At 45.3% G+C, this 25,073-nt stretch overlaps 1 protein-coding gene across 1 annotated transcript in view; it reads left to right on the forward strand.

Moving 5' to 3' along the window:
• Window positions 1–25,073, forward strand: part of gpc3 (glypican 3) — a 97,636-nt gene that overhangs the window by 69,524 nt on the left and 3,039 nt on the right. The window contains exons 6-7 of the mRNA XM_070837329.1: window positions 1,370–1,481; window positions 14,954–15,146. Of these exons, the coding sequence (XP_070693430.1) occupies window positions 1,370–1,481; window positions 14,954–15,146 (305 nt within the window). The remainder of the gene's footprint in view (window positions 1–1,369; window positions 1,482–14,953; window positions 15,147–25,073) is intronic.

Consider the following 25,073-nt stretch of genomic DNA (forward strand, 5'->3'; position numbering starts at 1 on the left):
TCCTTTCCTGCCGTTAATGGATCACACATCTCCCTCCATTATTAATGTGATAATTAGCAGCGGAGAGAGGGTGAGATCATGGCTAATAAGAAGAAAAAATAACTGGGGAAATGTAATTTGAGTTTAATGAAAACTCTGACTCATGGGAGAGTGGAAGACTGATGAATGAAGATGGCAGGTGAAAGGTGTGTGTGCGTTGGGGTTTGTGTGTGTGCTCAGGGCTGTGTCACAGAGATGAATATGATCTCATGCTTTGCACACACACACACACACACACACACGTACACGCACATATTCTTTTCAAGGCCCCTTTCTTTCTGTCTAACCTTTCCTCAGAAAATCATTTCCCTCCACTCCTGCCCGTTTGTCCTTCATCTTTCCAGCATTTGCAGCAATATCGCAGATGACATTTACGCTGAGATGTGACCTGTGCCCTCACCACCACCCCTCATATCACTGTAGTTCCTGTGGAAGATCTGTTGTCAACCCTTACTCCAGTTTACCCAAACACCCACAGAGCTGCGGTGGTGCGGTGGGAAGGGGTTAATTCCCCGCACTGCCATGAGTGAAGAAACACCTGCAGGAAAGTTTCAGACTCACCAGCTCCTCCTCTGATAACATACTCAGGTGTCAGCAGAGCCGCGTTTCCTCAGTTACACAGAGTACACAGAGAGACATGTAAGAACCTGCCTGTAGGCTGCTTGTACTTAAATATACCCTCGCTGGCAAAGCGAGACAAGAGTACATCTCTGCTAATGTCCTCTCATTAACACCAGATATCATTAAAAACAGCTAATTGGCCAGTTTAATGTGCATGAAATTAATTATCAGCCAGAGTTTGCGTAATGGTTAAACTCCTTTGAGGTTTTTAGTCTTGTTTTACCCTCATGGTGGTGAGTTTAATTTTTATATTTAATGCCTCAGTCTGAGAACGTATTCATACAGAAGCAGAAGCTGAAAGATTGTGAACATGCTTTCCTCCTAGACAAATACAGTCTTTTTAGATTTAAAAAATCTAGTAGAATATCTTGAAACATTAAAAATGTTATTCACTGTTTAACTTCATACACATAATAACATCAGGGAGGGAAAAGTCAGTCCTTTGGTAAAGTATTCCTTTGGTTAGGATCGAGTTACAAATGAACTTTCCAGTTTTGCAGATCGGCCCCAAAACTAAAAACCAGAAGAGCTGTCGTTCATCTTATCAACACTAGATGGTGATGAACGCCTTGTTTGGAGTGATGGAGCAATGGTCAGTTCATTGTCTTCCACTCATGAAGCTGGCGCTGAAGTTTCCACATCTAGTGAAACTCCTGTAAACAATCAGAAGAACTAGAGCTGAGTCTGTGTTTTCCTCCTGTCCTGTCAGGTTCCCCGGGCCTGGCCTGAAGCGATCGCAGCCGGGCTCCGAGTCCCGAAGCAACAAGCCCCCTGAGCCAGTCATCAGTCAGATCATAGACAAACTCAAACACATCAACCAGGTGAGCTGTGTGCATGCCTTGTCCTCTGTGTGAGTGTGTGCTTAAGTACCGCAGTCATTTTGTCCCTGCGAGTTCTTGTGCTTAACTGTAAGCTTAAACACTTCATATGAGCAGTTTCTCCGTGCACGCAAGCTGTCTTGTCCTCCGTGGAGATGGACGGTTTTACTTCATCATTAGTTCTGCCTCTTGGTTCACAATTGGTGATTGATCTTCAAGCTGCTGCAGGTCTCACTCTGCTGCTCCTGTGGGGGTCAGCACAGGACAAGTGAAGACGGAGATGCTTTGTGCTGTGCTGCGTCTTTGTCTGTCTAAGAGAAACTCCACAGACAGGCGGAGTTCAAGGCTGTTTCAAGGTTTTGACATCACAAGCTGTAATGTCAGAATCAAGGTTTTGACATAACCTTGAACACAGCTTGTGTTCTATTGAAACACAATAAAATACTGACCTGGAACACATTTTATTTTGTTCATCCTCTCCACTGCTCATTAGACACAGTTCTGACCAGATGAGGGCACATTTTCTAAGGTTGATAGAGGCTGTTGTGACAGACAGGAATTATGTCCTCCATCCACAGTAAGCCTCAGCTGTCATCAAGGCCGTAGCCCCCCTTTTTTTGCCGCTGCCGTCGCCATGGAGACCACCGTTTGGAGTGAACTGGCTGAGTGCAGAGGTTCTTGCAAGTAGGCTCAAAGTCAGCCTCTTTAGGTAGATGTATCAGCCCACAGATCTGTAGTTCCTGCTTCCTGGTGGTTGCCAGCTTGCTCTCCCACCACCTCACCTCCCAACACACACACACACACACACACACACACACACACACACACCATCTTCCTTCTGAAAGGTGTGTGTGCATTTGTTTGAGCCTCTGAGTGCTACAGGCCTGTCACAGTGGATTACAATCCCTCTCTCCTGTTTAAACAGCCTGGGAGATCCAAGGAGCAACTGTGGACCTTCCTCCACTCACCCTCTCACAACCAGAGACCCTCAAGAAAGATACAGAGGGGTCCTGGTTTACTGTAATTTTCTGAATTACCTCTGCTGTTTTACCTAGTGCGGGCTGGAAGCAAGAGGAGCGACACTTGAACAGGAGCGTTAGGTGTTTCCTTTACACCTACTCTCTTCAAAATCCCTGCATGAGTCATCCCACATCTGACTGCAAACATTTAAAAGATTATTCCAGTTAATGAAAATGTGGATCTTATTCATCATCATCATATCATTTCTCGTGAAAATATTGTACTAATTGCTGAGAACTGGTAAAACATCAACATTGTTAAAAGTCCACTAGGGAAAGAAGATGATCATACAGCACATTACAACATTCCCAGATCTCACCAAAACTACAAAAATAAAACCCAAACATAAAAACTAAAAAGTTGTAGTAAACTGGATCATCCTTTACTCTTAAAAACACAGGACGTGTACACACACGTGTTTTAATGTAATAAACCTTTCAGAACCTCTGACAGGGACAAACATTTGTAAGCATGTGATTACAAGCAGAGCTGCTGCAGCGCAGACTGTTTATCATGTGGATCAGGTTCCTGATGGGCTTTTCATGAGGTTTTGAAAGAAAATGCAGTTTGGTGAAATGACTGAACTTATTGTGTAACAAACATCCTGACAATCCCTCAGAAACATGGAAACAGTCAAACTCTCTTCCTGTCTGTGTGTGTGTGAGTGTGTGTGTGTGATCGGATGCTCTCAGTAATCTGATACTCATATCTCATTGGCTCCCATGTTGCACTGATGACGGGGTATACATGTGGACATTTATGGGGTTTGATTCTGTTTACATGAAGGCCTTATATTTATGCAGATTGACTATTCATATGGGACCTTTTAATACCATATCTGATGACCATTCAGCAGAGTCGAGCACATTTCTGCTTGAACTTCCCTTTAGATCTCCACATCAATAGGCTGGATTAACTTCTGACAAAAGACTCACTGCGCCTGATTGCATATTTCATGTGCAGTAAAACTGTTTATGACTCATAGCCATTTGTGTAGAAATCAGATTACACAAATATTTTTACTACAAATCACTGGGGTTCTCAAAATAACAGGAACGCCTCGCAATATGATGCAATATAACACAATAGTCCTGCAATAAAAACCTTTATGAACTATATAACACTATTAAAGTTTTAAACCGTATAGTAACTTTTGAGGTTTTAATTTATGGTGTTTATGTATCCATTTTCATTGTATTGTAAGCTTCTCCTATTATTTGCCATTTGAATATCCGTAATTTGCAGAAATGTTAGAAATAAATGTATTGTTCACTGCTAATGTAAGAATGTGACGGCACGGCTCCTCTGTTAGGCTGTCTGTAGGTGAGCCTGGTGCCGAAGTTCTGACTGTATGATGAGTGGGACATGAGTTTTCTGGAAATCCATCCAGTAATTGTTGACATATCAGCCTTACACTGGTGGAGAAGTCAGAAATCACCAAATGTTGTAGGATTCATCCTCTGGGGACCATGAATGGTTGCACAAGACATTTCCCTCAGAACCTCATGATGGTGCTAGATGAAAAGTCAGTGGGTCACTAAAGGTATTACAATCAGAATCTTTATAGGAAATTATCTTGGTATTTTGGTGCAAACAACACAGATGTAAATAATGTATTTAAGAATATGTGAAATATGTTTTAAAATGAAAGAGCTGTACAGTTTGTGCAGAGTCATCTAAAAACCATGATTTTTTAATATAAAATATCTGCTACATATCTGTTACCTGTTGGTGGTGCTTGAATAACGTGGAGTAATCCACAGGGCACCATGAACCTCTGTACAACATTTCATGGGTATCAGTCCAATAGTTGTTGAGGTATCAAAGAGGTGGACCAACTGATGGTCCCATTCATTGACCCATGCAGCTAGCGTGGCTAAAAACATCCCTGCCAATGGAGTCAAATGAAGTCACGTTTGAGAAAACACACAACTTTTAACTTGCTTTATAATCCCGCTAAATGTTTATTGACTATACACAGTATTTCATGATCCTAGCTGCTCTGAGCCGGCATGTTGTAAACAACCTCTGAAGGCACTGGAGAAAGTGATGTTGTTTAGTTAAAAGCAGTTTTACAAGGTCTCCGCCTCCCCGCCAGTTGAAAGACCACCAGCTCTGGATGTTGCAGGGCTAAAAGCAAATGGACTAATTAACCATCTGATATGAGAGAGCAGGCCACAGCTCACAGATAATTACTTTCATCTGCCCTGTTTATATGCGCAGTGTATGAGGACAGGCCAACAATGAGATAGTATGTGTAATGTTCCTGGAAGTCAACCAGGGGAGTGCCATGCTGATTAAAAACTGCAGTATTTCAGTCTCATGATGTTGTCTGTGTGTTGGAGCGCTGTGTAGAGTATGTTCAGAGCTGCAGTTGAAGAATGTCTACATTATGGTCCTTTATACGCATTCGGCTCCACATTCAGGACACGGGTCACTCGCATACGGGTCTTTACAAGCCCTACGAGGCTCTTTTATCCTGCACACGTTTTCCATTTGAATGAACATTATTCTCCTTTTGGCTCAAGCAGTGAACACAATCAATGCTTCTTCCAGCTTGTACTGACCCACTTTCTAACCACGAATCAGTCCCAGCCCACAGTATGCGAGACTATGTCATAAAATATAGGGGCTACACTCTCCAACAGTGATGGGAACACAGGACCCCTCCAAAGCATCCACTTCCTTCCAACTTTAATCCCCGTGATGTTTCATTCCTGCGCTCCTAAGTGCTCCGTGACGATGGCCCTGTGAAATGCAACTATGCAGCGGAAATGTGTCATTTCTCACGTTGTCAGTGTTGATCAGAGTATCAGCAGATACAGAGACAGTCTGGCAGGGAGACCCTTGCCTTTGTGCCTCTGTGAGGCTAAACTAAACACCAAAAGGAAAAAAAAAATCTCAGAGCGGGTCGCCTCCGCTTATAAAACAACGTTTTCTCACGCCGAAAGTAGCTGATGTCATGACTGAGCCACAGCCAAGTTTAAAGTGAACTGTGCACTATAAATGGATGAAGAGAAATGGCTTTCTGCTTCAGTTATTGCTTCTTGACTTGGAATCTTTAAACAGTGCAGGGCTGTGAGGAGACAGTTCTGCGCATGCTTACACTGTGTAATAAATTCCTGTGTGAGGTCCTGTCTGTGTGTTGCGGCCTGTATATGCAGCATGTTAAAGCTGATAAAGACTAGTGTACTTCGGCATGTGCTGCAAGTTGACGGCATCCTGTGATGACAGTCCGTTAAGTTTTGCCGTTTTCCTCATGAGGACTTGGCCATAACTGCAACACTGCATTAATATTATGGAAACCGGCCATGTGAGTCCCCTTTGTGGAGACACATATCTGGCCTCAGCGCTCTCAAATTAGAACATATTATTTTGGTGATGTCTTGTTCTGTGGAGATGAGTTTGTTTTTCAGAACATCTGTTTAACTTCCCAGAGTATCGGGTTTCTCCTCTGAACAACTAATCTCACAGGAGATGGTTGAGCTAGTGGCAAAATAGAGCAATTATGTGATTGGTCTTTGATTACAGAGCGTTTCCCACTCATTTGTCAGATGAGTTTGCCATTTTGAGGGTCAGACCTCCTGGGATTATTCTGACAGCCTCTTCTTGGCTACATGACACTCTTAGGAGAGATACATTCAGAATACTATGCATATGAAAGACGTCTTTGTTGGGGAATTTTATGAATCCCTTTCGGCAAAACGCAATTACTTCATCCTTTACTGTTAAAATTGCTCTGTCATTCGAAGAATAACAAACACTCTGTGCGTGCAAAGCCTTTTATTTTTTAGCACCTTATTCCAATGTTTTAGCTTTTACTTCCATCATTCTCTATCCATCTCCGTTTGTTGCCTTTCTTTCCATCTCCCCAGCTGTGCTGAGTTGTGTGTGACAGACTCCAGCTCTGTCGCCCTTCCCTACTCCAGCCCCCACCTTCTCCCCCTCTCCTAAACCCCTAGATCCCCCTCCTCCCCTCCCAGCTTCCCAGTCTAATTGAAGCCAGAACCTGGGAAAATCCTGCAGGTAGGACAGGAATCCAGGGTGGAAAATAAACCAGATCCCGAGCGCCACAAATTCCATCACGCAGTCTCACTTCCTCCGAGCCACCAGAGTCTGGGCAGCGTGTGCTCAACACCTTGTGCATGCTCATACAGAATACACTCTTTGATATATAACTCACACACACACTTAAGCTGGGGCCGTTTTTAATGTGCACACTTGGATCAGTTAATCTTGTACACACATTAGAAATATAACAGCAGCAGATACATTCCAGCTCATATACAGCCGTGACAAACAGTATAAGCATACGAGTGGCTATAAAATAAAGACACACTTAAAATATTCTTTGAAATGTAGGAATAAATACAGTGCAGTGTGTGTTATAATTACAGAAGAGATCAAATGGAAGTTGCTTCATGACGAGGCCAGCATGCGGTGGCCTTCTCCTACAGGGTGTGCTTACAATCAGACTAATAGACACCATGGGTGTCAGACTAGGCCTACTGTTTTGTAAACTTACACTTGCTAACCTGGCCATTATGCTCGCTCCAGTCAAAGAGGCTGACTTCTGTTTGATGTTATTTACTGAGGGTTTTTGAAGCGTTATTTAATATACCCCCTCAGGGCCTTTGTCCTCTTGCCTTCCTAGTTTTTATGTGTGTGAAGTACAACTGCTCTGGAAGCGAGGGCTGTTATGCTGCTATATTTGTGAGCGGGGATAAGCCATGAGGGTTCTTTAAATGAAGTGTGACACCTGGTGTAAACCTCTGTGGAGCTGCAGAGTGTTTGTGGAGGCAGAATCGGTATCCCTGTTAGAGCAGCACACACACATGTTATCCTTTCGCTTTCCGCAGACTTCTGACTTTATGGTAAGTTTAGGATTTGAGGAGTTATGAGGGGTTATGGTTCCTTAACTTTAGGAATCCAAGTATAAGATACCCCCACCTCTGCACACACACTCGCACACCCCTTTCCCACCCCGGCTTTCTCCCCTGCTGGCTGGGAGGTCAGACAGAGCATGTGAGGGCCCTTTTCCTCCCAATTAGTCTGCCTGCTAATGAGGCCCAACCATCCCTTCTACCACTGCCACCCATTCCTCCTTACCTCCATACCTCCACCTCTCCCTCCCTCCCTGTCCCCCCCCCACCATCAGCCCTGAGGCCCGAGCCGGGGTCGCCTCTCTCTGCCCACTCCGCCTCTTTGCTCCCACACCACTACCAACCCCACTGGGTGTAATTATCACACAGTCGGCTTATAAAAACGCTGCTACACAAGCGAGGCAGCCGGCTCGATAAACGAGAACCGCACTGTTTTCACCTGTGAGTGTGTGTGTGTGTGTGTGTGTGTGTGTGTGTGTGTGTGTGTGTGTGTGTGTGTGTGTGTGTGTGTGTGTGTGTGTGTGTGTGTGTGTGCGCTGTGGGTTTTTCCTTCTCTCAATCTAAGATTTCATGGAGGTGTCAGGGAGCAAAGACACGGACAGCTGAGTCTTGCTGCTACAGTCTCTGATCTGATCCACACATCCTGGGCCTGTTGTCACTGGGCACAGTCACGTGTTGCTGTGTAACAGGATGCCCCCCAAAGAGGCCAGGGGTCACACTTCCTGTTTCCTGTCTCTGCTAGGTCATCAGAGGGTCTCCCTGTGAGGGTCAGAGACCTCCTCTGTTCCTCCTCTGCCTTTTGTTTGTGGTGGTGGTGCTCTGGGGGGCACAGCAGAGTTGAGGCTCCTCTCTGGACCTGTCAAAGTGTTAGCACTCCCTAACTTTATCATTCCCTCACATGCGCCTTGCCTTTTCATCTTACTAGACACCCATACTTTGTTGGCATGTGGTAATTCTTTTTCTCTGTCTCTCTTTTTCCTCCTACATCTCCCTCCTTGCCCCCACTTTGCTATTTCCTAGCAATCTCCAGCCATTTTCTCTCTGTGTGTCTGTCAGCTACAAGCGGCAGAGCAGCTGGTTGTAGCTCCACGGCCCACCGAAGCTTGTGCAAGCACAGGCCACTCCACCCTCTATTATCCGCTTACCCAGCCAAGCATCCGCCGGCCCCAGCTAGGTGTGATCATGGGACACGCAGTGACAGTCTGCTGATGTCGAAATGGAGGGTTACTTAGCAACACATGACTCTGGGAACCACGGTGATAACATGTAAGGCAGACGAGCAGCAGACAAAAAGAGATTGTCTGAGAGGCGTAATCTGATTTAGCAACCGGTGGCCTGTGCAGAAATGGGACTTTTTAAACTACGAAACCCCATGCAGACAATCAGGCATATTCACAGACATAAGTCGGGATTTTCATTTGGTTAGCCTGAAAAAAGACTGAAAATTGTTGTCATACCAGATATATTTAAAAGTAGGGGGGCTTAACCCTGTGTATTCATGCTCTGCCTTGATCAGAGAAGACACAATGGTTTATTCTTCAAGAAGATAAACTGGCAACAATTTATTTAATCTGCTATTTTAAAAGTATATAGAGAGTTTTCATTAGCTTTCAAAGATTATCCACCAGAGGAGCAGAGTCACTGCCAACAAAGTCTAAACATTCACTCAGGTTCAGTCCAAACTGAAATCTGGAAATAGCCTTATGGGCTTAGTCAGAAAGGTGGAGTGGACACACGCCCAGTTTAACACGGGACTGGAGAGCTCTTTTTTTTCCTCTGTGTGTGCTGTTCCAACTGGAATTAACATCAGGAAATTAATCTTGTCTGCATTAACTGTCTGAGGCTGGGCTCCCGTTGCGTGACATACTCGACGGCGGACAGATAGAGGAAGACAAGAGAGGAGGGGGAAAGAACAGAGAGAAGAATGAGAGCCTATAGCCCCCCCCCCCCTCCTCTTTACTTTTCAGATTCAATAAAAGTTGAGTAATGAGTCGCGGAGAGCGGGTGGGACTGCAGGGCAGGCTGTGTCGTCCGAAACGTCGCTCTGGCTGTCAGCGTGCTGGGGCTGGGGAGCTTTCCATGACTCACTCTGTGGAAAGTGCCTCCTGTCATTCCTCTGTCTGTCTATCTTTCTCCCATGATGTCTCTCATTCATTCCCACTCTCCTGTTTTTCTCCGGGCTCTGGCCCCCAAATAGCACGTCTGCTAACTTGATACAAGCGCAGCAGCTCAGTGTACATGAGGGGATTACGTGTACGGAAAGTCCATTTCCTTCATTTATCATGAAAAATAGTCTGTGCTGAAAAGTCACTCAAAGTGTTTGATTTGTGTCACACGGTGACCCGGACATTGACTCCTACACTGATTTCAAAAAACAGGAGAAAAAAAAACACAGCTCTGAGATCTAAAGCCACAGTGTAAAAAGCAGCAGTTTATGTTTTTTGATAATATAAAAAGACTAATTACTTTTCTCACTTGAGACCCAGTTTCTTTGGCACTATATAATTAATGCATCATTTCAGTTTATAACAATTTGGGCCTAATTTCTTAGTTTTGGCCTTGTTTTCTATTGGCGATAATAAGACCGTTAATCAGTGAATCAGTGAAATTTGACATCAATGCTAAAAGTCAGATGAGCTAATTTGGACAAACCTATTATTTAGAATAGGAACAGAAGTGAACAGTTAAGTTATTACCTAAACTGTAACATCTGTTAGTTTGCAGAGGGTCTTCCTGGTGAACTCTGACCTGCTGTACTTTTTGTCCTTTTTTTTTCTGTGCAATGAGATTATTACCAACATTTTAGGTCTGCTCAGTTTTCGCTTTACTTCCAAGAAAATATTCTGGCCACCTGATGTTTTTAAGTTCAATATTCACTCTCTTTTTATGCTTGGTTTGTCTCCACAGATTCCTGTGGGAAATATCTGGGTTTTTAGCTCCTAAATGTGACGTTTGGCGCTGGGCAGGTAGGGCACAATAAGTTTGTAGAGCTGACAAGAGCTGGTCTCTGTGGCTGAATACGTGACTGATGAGAGCAGTGAAAGTGAACCAAAACTATGTAGTTGCGGGTAATAAAAACTAAAAGAATGAGCAGAGAGATGCTAAAATGCTCTGTAGAGCTGTAGAGTTGTAATAATTCTCTGTTGATTTGTCGCTAAATATGACCCACATTCACATTGCACATGGTCATCTGACCAGTTCTGAATGTACATATATTGATTAAAGCAGCTTTAAGGCAGCATATTGTATTACAAACCCAAAAATTACGTCAGCAGTGTTCATCGCTATGTTATCCTCAAAACAGCACGTGTTGACTGTGTGCATTTTAAGCCTTCAACTCAGAGCAATTATGGAAAACATCAACATTAGACGGTGAAATCATGGCTTTTGTTCTGAGCGTATGGTAAGCAGTGGTCTGTTTGGGAACCCAAGCCTTAAGTTCTGTAGATTAGATTTGTAGACAAGATGTGTTGAGGCATTGATAGAAACATTCAGAGCAGCAGATTCCGTCTGGGCCGAGTCATGAGCAGCTTGTCCAGACACGTCCTGTGCGTGGAGACGAGGACATAACACAGGGCCAGATCCCAATCACAGACACTGACAAGAAGCCTCGCTTTTCTGTACACTTTTTGTCTTCATTACTCATCCTCTCCCTGTTTCACCCTTACCATCACCCATTGACTTCAACATCCTGCATTTATACTGAGATATTTGTTTCCCTATCTTTTTATTATTATTACTATTTTGTCCTGTATTTCTGTGATTTATGGCCAAATGTGAACCAGGATCTTACTGCCAGCTCATGTAGAAGACCACAGCTGATGAGCAGTGAGTGCAGGTTGATTTCTATCATTGCAGGTCACCCAGTGGCTGAGCTCAGGGGCTCAGTTGCAGCTGTCGTGTCGAACAGTGACCCTGTGTGGAGTTCATGTCATGTGTGGGAGGCAGTGACAGACTTGTGGTTTCTGTGTCTCTGTCTGGGCTGGCCTGCATTGAGCAATCGGCCACATGTTTGGGCTTTGTGTGCAGCCTTTGAGCCGGTGTTTCCTTGGTGTGACTTGCGCTTTTGTGTTAAGGGGAGGTGAACCCTGTGGCCTGCGGGATGCCTATAGCTGCGCTGATTACATGTTCTGTGTGTCCAGCTGTCTGTCCAAGTCGGCTCCCGATGCAGCTCTCGAAACGCAGAAGAGAGAGAAGGGAAGAGTGAGAGTGCCAGATTTCCTCTCCTAATGGAAAACATACTGAGCATTTGTCAAAAAAAAATGTCTCTTTTATTTGTTTCCTCCCTGCTTCCTTCTGCTTTAGGTTTTTTTTAATTGCAGAAGATTCCAGCCCAGAGCGACTTGAGGTTTTTCCCTCTTGTGGTAAATCTGGATGCTCTTGCTGGATCACGCTGTGGTTCAGCCATGCCAAAAGCGCAGCGTCACTTTCGACACAAACATACATCGCACCCCTCCCCGCCACCGCAGCCGTGGCAGAGGCAGTCGGCCAGTGGGCAGAAGCCACAGTGCCCTGCCACAGAGGCTCAGAGAGGTACTGCCATGCCACCCCCTGTGAAGAAGGGCTTGGCATGCTGCTATGGCTCATTTAAGCCGCTGCTATGATTACGCAGCCAATTTCTTTTTTTATCTCCACAAACGCCTTTTTCTTTATTATTTTTTCATCTGTTGCTCATCTGCTGCTATATTTAGTGAGTGTGGTCTTGACTCCCTCACATGTGTGTCTGATACTGGATTTTGATTCCAAATGGCTAACACTGTTGTGCTGTTAGCCATGCCAGCTGAACCTCTGCACAGACATTCATGCTCCCCAGATGATGAATGCTAATTATTTATAGTCTTGACAATGAGCAGATGGCCTGCCATGAAAATTGGTTAAAATGTCCCTGATCCCCAGAGGATGAATCCTAATGACTAGGATCCTTTGACGTTACATCGAGCACAACTAGCCGGTCAAATTGTTCACTTATCCTGTGAAATATTTCTGCATCTGTTTGATGAATTGGCACAAACGTTTTTAAAAGCAGAATCATGATTCCCAGATGATATCCTAATGAGTTTGGCAAACCAATTAGCTCCACCATCAGATTAAATTTTAATTTGTTCGATAAATTGCCACCAAATATGTGCACAACTAATGGCATCCCCATCACCATCAGCTGTGCTTTGTAATTAGAGCTAATTAGCTCATGTTAACGTGCTGTCATTGTGAGCATGTCAGCCTGCTGATGTTAGCATTTAGCTCAAAGTACGGCCTCACAGAGCCACTATCATGGCTGCTGACGTCTAGTTTGTTTCTTCTAACATCAGTAGGCCTCTATACTGAATCAGAGGACAGCGTGTCTGTTAATGTGTTGAGGGGAGCTGGTGTGTGTGTGCTGGCAGGTGGTGAGTTACACATGGCAGCGTTCACACAGACTGAGCTCTAAACGGGGGCGCGACAGTTGCTGTCAATGTTTTCCCCCTCGCCCTTCATACTTTTTTTTAGGTTTTGTTCTAAAATACACTGAACCACATCTTTCTCCTGCTCCTGCTTTACAAGTGTTTGTTTGCCTTTTAATTGGTTCGCGAGGCGCCCCTCCCTCCCAAAGTCTCTACTGAGTTTCCAGGATACAGACCATGAGAAGGAATTTCGGGACCTCAATAAATCTGTGATGGACTCCGGCAAATGCAGGCAAACATGGTTCATGGTCTTTAACAAAACAGTTCAGTACATTAAACGGCCATACATCATGTGGAGGGTTTGTTTCTGGGACATGTTTTAACGTGACACCTGAGGGCTCTGCTCTGTCAACAGGTGGCGCCTTGCTAGATGGCCTCAAGCTGAAGTCGAAATGTTCCTCTGGATCAGCCGTCCTGTCTGTGACTTTACTGTTTGTCCATCCCTCGGTCCGAGTGACCAGCCTTTTAGAAATTCTGTGGTCATCGTGCGTGTATGGCCTCAATGTTGGGAAATGAATGAAGGTTTGTTAGGCAGCCATGCTTGGAACAAGGTGATGTGTGTTCCCTCACTAAACTTTAGAGTTTATGTCACTTGTAAAACCCAGATTGACTGGTTTGTATATGCGGGTGAAGGGAACAAGGTTGTTTATCTTCTGACTGACGTAATTCCGTGATTAGCCCAGGGTTTTTATACCTCTGCTCTCTGTCTCACACACACACACACACAAATACACAGTCTGATCCCATGCAGACTTTGCAGCTGACCTGAGACACAGCCCATATGAACTCAATTTTCTTCCACAGACAGCCAAAACAACCAAAAACAACAACAAAAAATGCATGCTGACGTATGCAGATAGGAAGGAAATCAATAAAAAACAAACAAGGAGGCTGAGCGGTGAGATGAAAGGAGGCTTGGAGGGCAGGCGGCTGGAATTTAGCACATCTGTTACCTTGGCAGGGCTCTCAATCATGTGCGATGTTGTGGAGGCTGGAAGATGGTGTAGGTTATCTCCAAGCTCAATCACATGTTTTTCACAGGATAGGTTTTTTTTTTTTACTTCTTTGTTGCTCTAAAACTCCACAACAAAAAAGTACTGACATTTTGCTGCCAATTGTAGTAATTGAGTGTATAAAGTTAGCTATTTCCTCTCCTTTTCCACTTGGTCAAGAAGAATTCAGAGATTTTTAATGAATTTACAGCTCTTGGATATTTCTGTATTATTCATGAGTTGATTAGTTTACCACAGTTCTCAATAAACACTTCTGGTATGTGTTGCACAACACATTATGAGCTTCTGTAAATCACATGGGAAAATATCTGAGTTGAACAACAGCTGCTTTTATAGCCCAGGAACCAAACTGGATTGAGATTCTGTTGCAAATAATCTTACATTTCTGTCAGGAACTCACTTCTGCTTTTTTCAGAGTGTGTGGTGCATGTTTTTAGGCCTTCTTCACATGTGATTATTTGTTTGCATTTTGCTCTGTTGACTGATATCATTGTGTCTGCAACTTTTTTATGCTTCTTCCTCGCAAAGGAGGTTTTACGAATTATGACAAACACACTATGTCAGAATATTACAAACATTAATGTGTTTTCTTCATCTTTCATCCTCCATTCATTTTAGATCTCGAGGCCTTGATGTCCACTTGGGCAGAGTGTGTTATGTGGTGTTATTGTATCCTTGTTGCCCTGAGACAACCACTCAGGACAATGATGTTTGCCAGTAACAACAGAATCAAACCAGCCTGCTTGCCCCACTGTTTCTTTTTCTACCAGTAAATTACATGGCGCGACAGCCACAACCCTTTGAATGAATCACATTTGGACAAAAATAACAAAACTGGCACAGATAACAAAACTGTTTTCCTGCCTGGTGATTATAATTAGAGTTTGGTAAATACCAGCGCTTTTAGATCTCACTGAGCATTTGTCTGGAATTCCCCTTGTACTGTTATAATCATGCAGTGCACGCTCAGATCAAGAGACACCCCTTATTTATTTTCACAGCTTTGTTAAACCATTAATGCACAGGCACATTCCGGCCACAGAATGATTCATGAAGAGGGTGAGGGCAGAGTGCGTTCTAGCGTCCTTGCATTTAACCTTACCTTGTTTGTCCCACAGCTACTGCGGCTGGTGACGGTATCTGAGAAGCGCTGGAGAGCCCGGTCACGTGCGGGTGGAGGTGGAGTGGACGGATGGAGCGATGAGGGGGAAGAGGGATTCGTGAGCGGCGACTGTGACGATGAAGATGAGTGCACTGGAATTTCAGGCCTTGGGCCGCCACCGAGACGCAAACGGTTACGCATCTTCGCAGGTTAGACATGTGGATGGCAAAATGAACTTTAAGTGCAACTCGTGTGGTTAGAAATGCGGTTGTGCTTTCACACTGATAACTTAAAATGACCTTAAACTGCATTTATGAGACGGGCTGTGAAAACACGTTGGGCACAAGCTATTAAGTTGTTTACGATTAAGCCTGCAAACTAAATTGGAGCTATTCACTTTAAGACTGGTAAGTGCATGAATAGGTCTGACTTCTCCTGCGGTGATTCAGAGCGATCGCAGTCCAAACACAGGCAGTGGACACAGCAGAGAGGTGTTTACATGACTACTGTACATGTTGACACCACCGTGACACTATGCAGCCGGAGACGTGAGACTTCCTCAGGTAGCCGCTTCACCTCGACCTCTTGACCTCCCCGCCGTCAATCCCTTTGGAAACGTCAGACGTGCTCTCCGAAAGCCAAACAAAGAACAAATGAAGCTACAAACTGCTGGAAGAAAAGTAACCAAACAGAAGAAGAGGGAGAAAACAGCCAGGGAGCAGGAACAAGGGGGTTCGATACACCGACACAAAGCCAGCGCAGCTGAGCAAACACGGCAGTGGGAGTAGTCCTCCTGTCGGGGATGTTGTGGCAGAGATTTGGGTTCGCCAGGCAGGGAGCGAGAGCAGGAACCCGGGGTTAACACAGGAATCCTGCGGGGCCATCACTTCCAGCAGGCTGGGCCGTGAGAGTCTGATGCCCTCTCTTGCGCACTTCTGTTAGCCTGACTGTACAGTTCTGCTTCAACACACAGAGTCATTATGCTGTCTCCCCAGGCTTACAAGCTGCTGAGGGTTGACACAGCGGGAAATTAAAGCAACCTTTATGGACTGACCTCCATCTCAATCTCAGTATCCCCTTTGTTTTACCTTATCTGTCCTGTGAATTAGCAGATTAGATGTGCATTTTAGAGTGTGTGCTCCTCATATGAGTGTGTGAGTGAGTCTGCAGGCACATATACGTCTGTTTGCGCCTGTTAGTACATGAGCCGGTAATGTTTGCAGACCTTGGAGAGTCCCCTCTCATTGGCAGACACACAGATAGCTGCTGATAGCCTGTGATGACCCAGCAAAACGCTGACCTCGCATGGCCGCTCAGCTCATTTTGGTCAAACAGGGGACTGGGGTTCAAAGGTCAACCTGCAAAGCATGAGGCCTAATGGGCTGCCTGTCTGTGCCCCTCTGAGATGGACGAGGGAGATCTGGTTTCACAAAGCCTGGAGCAGAGAGGTGGTGTAGCACACACACTAATGCACACACACACACACACACACACAAGATGTGTATGAAGGTGACAGAAGCCACGACAACAAGGTGCAGACAGGACAGAGGCAGGGCCGAGACCCCCACGCAGTCCGGCTGTCAAGCTGCTGACCACACAGAGGATGTTCCCAAACGCACATAATGATTGATCTGTCCTCGCTCATTCTCTACAGATTCCATAACCGTCTCATCACTAATGCGACTCACCCACAGCACACACACACACACACGCATATAGGCACACACACACTTTCCCTCCTGACCAATCAAACCCAACGGCGCACATTCCCCAGAGCATTCCAGGCCAGAGGAGCTATTCCAGGACAGGGACCCCCCTCCATACCTCCCTCACCCCTCCAAAGCCAGACGAACAGCCAGGCACTGGACTGGTTATAGCTCTCACACCAGACACATGTCCTCTCCGGTGACATGTCAGTTAATTCCATTATTTGCGAAGAGGACACTGCAAAGTTAGTCAAAAGAGGCTGCGTAAAATAAATAAAAATTACATTAACATAATCAGTCTAGTGTTTTTGCACCATCACACCAGCTATAATCAGTTACAACTTCACACATGTGATAGGGTTTATTAAAGCACATGGTGAGGCACTGATGGTGGTCAGATGATTAAATGATTCGTCTTCATCACTTCTAGTAATCACTGCATGCCCATTGTTTAAAGCAAGCCTTTTTTTTTCTGAACAGCTCCTCTGTGGTCACAAGAGCCACTTATGAGATAATGTTATGTGGTAAAATGTCACGTGACAGCAACACAAGTGGGGAGAACACTTGAAGTCAGCTGACTGACTCAGTGATGTTATGTACACTAGAATATCTACCTGAAGCAGCAGCAAAACCTGTAAGTGTATTTATCTGATCAAGGGTTCATTTTATGCTTCTACAACAAAGATTTTTTTTTTTTACTTTGCCTCAGGATGTGAACGAAGGTCTTTATTGCACAACATCAAAACTATTATATAGTTAAATGTTACTTTGTCTGAAGATACATACAGTAATGTGTTTGTCAGCATGTGTTTTGTTAAATACTATAATCTGTGATAAAGTATGACTGCCTTTCGCCCATGATGAGGGCTCACCTGTGTTTCTGTGCTTTCACGCACACCTGGTGCAGCCTCTGCGGGGAAACAAAGAACCTGCCACCATCTCTGTAAAATCTCCTCAAAGCCTCTCTTCATGCCCTCATCCTCACCTCATTTTTATCTCCCACTTCAAATGTGTACTGCACTGTTTTCAGAGCAGTTTCACAAACGCACCGACAAGTGCTGAGAAATGTTCTGTGTAAAGTCTTAAAATGCTGCTTTCCACATGAAAGTGAAAACCTGCCAGTGAGGTTAATCAGTTGTTTCCAGCTAAGTTTCAGCTCTTGACATTTTGTAAAATCAGTGGAAACACAGTGAAATATAGCAGGTTATTCTCACTAACCTCGAGATAATGTTTCTTGACTTTGTTTTTGTTGTTTTTGAAACGAAATGATTCACACAGTGAAAATGTAGAAATCATCCACAGAAACGTCTCTTTTTATAGCAGTAGCTGACCGCTCAATTCTGAGCCACTTATAAAGATTTAAGAGTGTAATGCTAACTGCTAGACTAAATAATTTGTTAAAATGGATTTTTTGTGTTTCCAGACCCATTTTGGAAACAGTGTGAAAGCTAACAGTTGGTGGGCTCTGCCGCAGCCCGGCAGCCCAGAGCTTCGCCCTGTGTGTTTTCTTGCTGTGTGCTGTACCTTGCCATGCTCAGCAGGAGCCGCGTGAATAGGCCTCTTGTTATGTTCTTGCACTCAGACATTCGGTCACTGTAAGCACCCTGCAGGAAAGCTGTTCTTTTGGAAGCTCTTGAGCATTTTATCAGCACCAGGGGTTAGCAAAATACAAAGTGGAAATATTTCTGTAATGTGAAACACGCGGCTTACGATGAGAAGCTGGGCTGGGCTCACCTTTCAGGTCTGCAACAAATTTTGTGGCTGGAACAAAAGAGCGAGTAAAAGAAAGAAGAAGGTGATGAAAGAATGCAGGGAAAGAACAGAATCAGACAAAAACACCTTTGATAACTGCAAAGGTTGATACACTGGGAAACCTAAACATTCTTTACAATGTCTGTGGGTCGAATTGACAGCCGTACATGTGGCCAATATGAGAACCTGGTATGTTAATTAACTGCAGCTGCAACCCTTGACCTCAGCACCTGATAGGTGAGTCACACGGCGCCGGTCCTCCACAGTAGTGTTTGCCACATGTCTTCATCAAAAAAGCCATAATCCAGACACTGTTGACATCAGCTCTGGCAGGACTGGAGCCATCTGCCATATATGCTGTTCCTTCTCCTTTAAGCTCCATTTACTTTTATAAAGCTGATTATTTGAGCTACTGTGCTCATGAAAGTGCTTCCAGTTAAGGAGTCATCCACATGTGGTTGGCAGGGAGAAGGCCTGCGTGCCACAGGTCAGCGTGAGACAGACGGAAACAGGCTCAGACGATGCAGATGTGAGAGGACGAGTGCAGGTGTTTGGGTGGAGGCAGGATCTGGGTACCCACATGGCCTGAGTCCTCTATGGGTTCTCTACAGTAAGCAGAGCCAATTGATACCATGGTCGAAAAACATGCAGCCTTGAGCTAAGTATCACCGCTTGAAGCCTGCCTCCATCAGGACTTAATCATCTACAACATGCAGAATAAACGGGAACAGGTGAGAGTGTCCAACACTTTGGTCCAGATTAAAATACTTCAACAAATATCAACACATATGGTCCCCAGAAGATGCCTTTGGTGATCCCTAAACCTTCCATACAGACTCCTAACCAGGTAACTTTATTGCTAGCACAATAAACTAAGATGTGAACGTGGTGAGCATTTTACCAGCTTAGCTTCTGCATGTTAGCATTGTCATTATGAGCCTGATAGTATTCTGACATAAGCATTTACTTCAAAGCACCACTGTGTCTAAGCACAGCCTCACAGAGACACTAGCATAGTCAGCTTATGCCAACTGAAACTGCCAACAGAAACATAAATTATCAGTCAAAATTCTTTTAAACACCTCCAACACTGAAAAGCTTTGGTTGCAACAGCATGCATTAATATTTTACCAAATATGTTTCTGCAACCTGCGATCTTACTGTTGCTATGAAACAGTATAATTGGGTTTTATTTTTTACAGACAAATAAAAGAGGTTCAGATAAAAGAGCAGCTGCTGTTGCTCAGTTCAAGGCGATCCACAGCCTCAGTGCAAATCAAAATCTTCATTCCAAAAAGAGATTTGGAAGAAATGCCCACTGCTCTCATCCTTGGCTGACAAAGTCACAGTTCTTTAGCCAGCGAGACTCTGTTCAACTTTTAGATGATTAATGATGAGCTTAAAGCAATGACTGCTCCCAAAAAACAGTTTAAGAGTTAAGGGTGGTGTCGTTGGAGAGCTTGATAATGTGTTACACACTGGAAGTGTTCTGACCCAATGTTCTCCACCTCTGTCGCTCCTTGAGCTTATAAACAACCTCTGTAAAATCAGCCAATCCTCCTCCTTCCACACCTCCTCCACGCCCCTCACAAAAATAATGAAGTTTGCCACCATCTGTGTAAACAGGCTTGGTTAGTAAGAGCTGCAGTCTCTCACTTACTGGAGCCTGCCACCAGGCCCTGTGTGTCCACAGTTATGGGGCTGAGTGTGCTGGCAGTGGAGGGATGATGGGAGAGTAGAGGGGGAAAAAAGGGAGAAAAGGAACATGGGGATGAAGTTACCCTCTTATTGGACCCGTGTTGGTCTTCCGCCATGGAGCTTTCTCAAATCAATCCGGGGATAAAACCCTTAAGATTAGCCAGGAGGCAGGAAGAAGAGCCCTGGTTTTAATTTCTGTGGATACAAGCACACAGAGCCAACTGGGTTCCCATCATGTACACGAGGGGGGCCCACCAGCGTTTGATTCATTTTGTAGGCCTATGCATTTTTCTGTGTTTGTGTGTGCCTCTAGGAAAAGCGTTTGTTTGCTCAAGAGCTTTATTTACATTCACAGGCACTTTTTGGACGCACTAAATTGATTCCAGGCCCGTTCCTGGGTCATGTCCATCAGCTCAGCCACAGTCCACAAACACTCTGCACACAGCGGGGCCATTCTCGAGGCCCGCTGCTCTGCTCCGCTCCGCCACAGTGACACACAGCAGCCATTTTGTGGGAATGTCTTAAAAGCCTGGTTGAGGGTTTGGGTGGTTTGCATTTTACATGTTAACCCTCTACTTTCACCTGCATCTCCTAAATTCTCCCCGCGGCCTGCTCTCACTCTGTTTTTCCAGCCTGTTCTTGAAAGTAACTCAACGATGCAGTGTGCATTGCTTGAGTCCTGCTGTCGATCGACTCTGAGCTGCTGCAGGAAACCGCAGGCTCACCACTAAAAAGGGCTGAGATAGATAGTGAAACTGCTCAACAGGAGCTCTCTGTGTGTACAGTCACACCAGCCAAATTGTCACTCTCAGCTGTGTTTCTAGTCTGCCTTTCTATGACAGGAATGTAGGGAGAATTCTGCATGTTTGTTGGCAGGGACAAAACAAACACATGTCTCAGTGTGCCAGCTACATTTCCTTCACCGGACTGACTGCTGGACCTCAGAGGAGTATGTAAACAGATCTGTGTGGGATGTCAGCTTCCCTCATTATTAGAAGATAAAGATAGTATCCGAAGAATGTGCTCATCAGAGGCTCCCTAACCAGGACGTCCCCCAGGCCAAACTGGAGCACTGACCCGCCAGCCATCAGCTCGGCTCCTGCCTCTCTCTCTCGCCCTCTCTGGGTCAGGCTCTATCTCTCTCTCTCTCTCTCTCTCACTGATAACAGCCGTCATTGTTCTATCTCTCCAGAAACACTCCTAACCGGCGCTCCCTGCCAACCTCTGACCCTCGTCAGCACCGACCGCAGAGCTGACGGAGGTTATAGACCGTCTCTGTACGCAGCAGAGCTCCCCACCCTGAACGAGCCCCTTGCCCTCAGCACAGAATCGACTCTTTGTATGTTTGATTTGTTATGGTTTTTAGCCCTCTCACTGGCGCGCACACTTTCCACCCTCACCGAGCCGACCCTACAAGGAATCATCGGCTAAAATTTATGTCTCTGTTTCAAGCTTTTATTTCTCTTCAACCTCCTTCTTTTTCTCCTCTCGACGATCATATATGCTGTTACTGGAAGTGGACACTATAAATACATTGGAGTAAATCTAATTTGGATGGCGTAGGAAGAGGCTAATGGGTGCAACATGCTGGTCATCCCCTCACTGACACCACCTCCCTTCACTGACAGTGTTAATTAATAGGTGTTGACTGGTCCCACAAAGCCACAACTTAGAAAGTGTCTGAGGGTTGGTTTTCCCCTTTTGACAGCTGAGTGTATTCCGTTCTTATCAGAGCAAATCCACATATTTAGCGCTCAGGTTGGAGCTCTTTGTGGATTCACCACACCATTTGTTTTCTATTTACCCCATCCACTTGTTTCCTAACTCCATTTAATCGCTTCTGATTTCACCTTTCTTTTTAAACCTTTCAGAGCTGTCAGACAGACTGTTGTGTTGTTTATGTCCTCAGTCCTCTTTGGCATCATGTCTTCCTGTCCTACGCTCATGCCCTCTGTGTGGGAGGATCTATCGGCCTAGAATAACAGTGAGTGTTGTGGAGGTTGGGAGGCCAGAGCAGCTCAGAGAGTGCTGCTGTTGCAAAGGCCTGGGGCAGGGCCTCCTCTGGGCGTCCCGTTTGTCTTGGCCCGACATTCCCAGCCTCTCCGAGCGCCCCTGTGGTCGGCCTGTGGGTGTGGAAGCAGACGGTCACATTCCCGCCAGCCCATGGACAGAGGCATCCTGCACCGCTCCCTCAGTTCCTTCCCAACTCTCAGTCAGCATTGTTCCGGGACAAACAGCCGCGGTCAAGTCACAGAAGTCACAGAAGTCACAGAAGTTGACCAATAAGCCAATAATCACTTTTCAGCTTCATATCTGTTACCCTCTACAAGATAAGACCCAATCAATGGAGCTGCTCCTATCATGTTTTTACAGAACCTCTGTCTACTTTGCAGCTGTAAGAGCGGCTCCTGACGAAGAACTGCACACACACACACACACACACACCTGCCCCTCAATTTCTAAATTTGCTGAGTGTAATATTGAAGTGAATAGTTAGTTCTGCAGAGATGAGAAAAGTGATCAAATATTTGCTTTACCTCGGAAACCGTAATATGTTTTAAGCCGTTGAATCTTAAAAACCTAGATCAAATTTGACCAGCTTAGGTGTGTTATGTGCACACATCGTCTGCCAATGTAGCAGCAATCTAAACCATCTCCCCCGTTTCATAAGGAGCACCTGTGTTTGGAGACTTAACATTCCACATACTTATCTGACCAAAAAAAGGCCTTTGTGCATAGCACACATGTACTGAATAAACTGTACTGGACCATGAAGGTACACATTCGCCAGAGGGGTTATAATAATGTGTCGACTGGCTACCGATGTGCACCTAATCCTCAACGTAATTCAGCAGCTGCTGTTTACTGAAAATGCCAGACAACACAAATGAACCTTTTCCTGTGATTTGCTGTATCATGTAATCATCACCTGTAGTTGCGGTGTGCTGGAAAATGCGGCTTTCCACTCACTGTTGCAATTTTTCTACATAGTTTGCTTGTTGTGACAACTGCAAACTGTAAACGACAAGCCTCAGGCACCAAGTACTGCTGAAAACAAAACTCCAGACTCCCCCCCCCTCCCTCTTTGTTGCACACTTCTCCTCTGCACAGACAGACTCAAACACCATACACACACACACACACACACACACACACACATGTATACGTCCATGCACGCACACACTCCAGGCACTGTAGGGGGATCCAAACAAACATCCGCTGCCCCCTAAAACCACAGTCTGGATTTATTTGTCTATTCTCCTGAGGAGTAGTCGCAAAGGAAAACATGAAGTTAAAGTCTGAATGCGTCCCCGGCTGTTGACTTGCATGTGACCGTACCTACCTGCTCATTCTTAGTCCGGAGCCTTGTTGTAACCAATCAATGGGTGGACTGTTGACCTCTCCCCTGGGTCGTAACGCGAGCTCATGAGGCCACGATTAACCTAGCAGGGGTACGCTAGCAAGGTGGCGTCCTCTGAGGAGTTATAGCCTCAGAATGGAAGGTTTTAACGGACGAGCCTCGGAGGCCTCGGCCCTGCTGAAAGCCACAAGGCCCCATGTCGGCCACATAAATCACGGTCCAGATTGTGGCTCTATTTTTAGCCAGGAGTTATCCGTCTATTTGCCTAATTGTCTCTGCCTGTCCACTGTCCTGGCTACTCACTAAAAGGCCCCCGAAGAGAAAAGAAAGGAAGAGAAGAGAAAGATCTGGATTATTTCTGTCTGTGTTTTCGTCTCTTTCTCTTTCATCCTGTCTATACTTTGCTACACACACAGGCACAGGTGTTCATCACTAATGATACCAGGATATTATTAGTCCCAGGCCTGCATAGGAGTGTAGGGGATCTAAGTTTGCATAGTGTTCAGTCCCTGTTGGGTTGTTTTTAAAGCCTGCAGAACAAGGCCCCTCTGTGGTGCTGCTCATGTCAAAGTGTTTAAACTAGCAAGACAGACCCTTTTCCCCCTGGTTTTAGGGATTTTTTTCACAGCCTGAGACTTTTTTTTCCTCTCACATTATTGCTGCTGTAAAGCACACCAACACAATGCTCTCCCACTTAGTCTCCCGCTTTTTCACAAACACACACAGGGACGGGCGCGCACACCCCACTCAATCATCCGCACACAAACACACAAATGCAGACGCGCATGCCCCCCGCCCTCCCTCTTATCCACAGTGTATATAAAAGCTGTATCGAATTGCACCTTGAGCTTAATTGGCTCGGCAGTACAGTGCCCCGCTGTCGACAGTGACAAATCGTTCTTTCAGAGCCCCGAAGAATGTCTGCTCACTGCCATGTCAGAGGACACAGGAGGAGAAAAAAAGTTAATTGTCCCCTGGCCGCTGTTCAAATGATGTCGTAACTGCAAAGAAATTCATCTGAGATGCCGTTTGGAGCTTTGGAGGTTTATTTATTTGCCTCCTTCCTCTGTTTTTGATTGTGCCCGGCAGCGTAGGGGCCTGTGGGCACCAGGAACTCTGGAGGAAGGGCCCCGTTTTCTGTGTTTCTACTCAAGGAGAGCAGGCCAAAGCTTTAGTGGGACTCCTCACCGTTCCCTCTGATCACACAGCCGTTCAGATCAGCCACTTCCTCCCACTGGACCTCTCCCACTAGGGAGAACAGTACACAGATCAGATGAGACAGCTAATTCAATTTGGAGCTATCTGTTATTTTAAGAGCTCAGATGCGACTGTGTGTGTGAGAGATAGAAACGCAGTGTCTGTGTATGTATGTGTGCACAGCCACCAAGACTGTTGGTGAGGTATGTCAGAAATGCACCAGTGTGTGTGTATGTATGTGTGTATGTACGCATGTGCATTCCTACCCATGGAGCTGCTTTATTACTGATATCCTCCTGCCCTGTCTCATAACTCAGGCTTCTTATTTCAGTCTGCCTCACAGTTTTCTGTCTGACAAAGCAGCAAAGAATATGTCACACACACACACACACTCACACAGACAGACAGGGAGGAAGAGCTCT

This window comes from Pempheris klunzingeri, chromosome 9, assembly GCF_042242105.1.
Source record: "Pempheris klunzingeri isolate RE-2024b chromosome 9, fPemKlu1.hap1, whole genome shotgun sequence".
Taxonomy (NCBI): Eukaryota; Metazoa; Chordata; class Actinopteri; order Acropomatiformes; family Pempheridae; genus Pempheris; species Pempheris klunzingeri.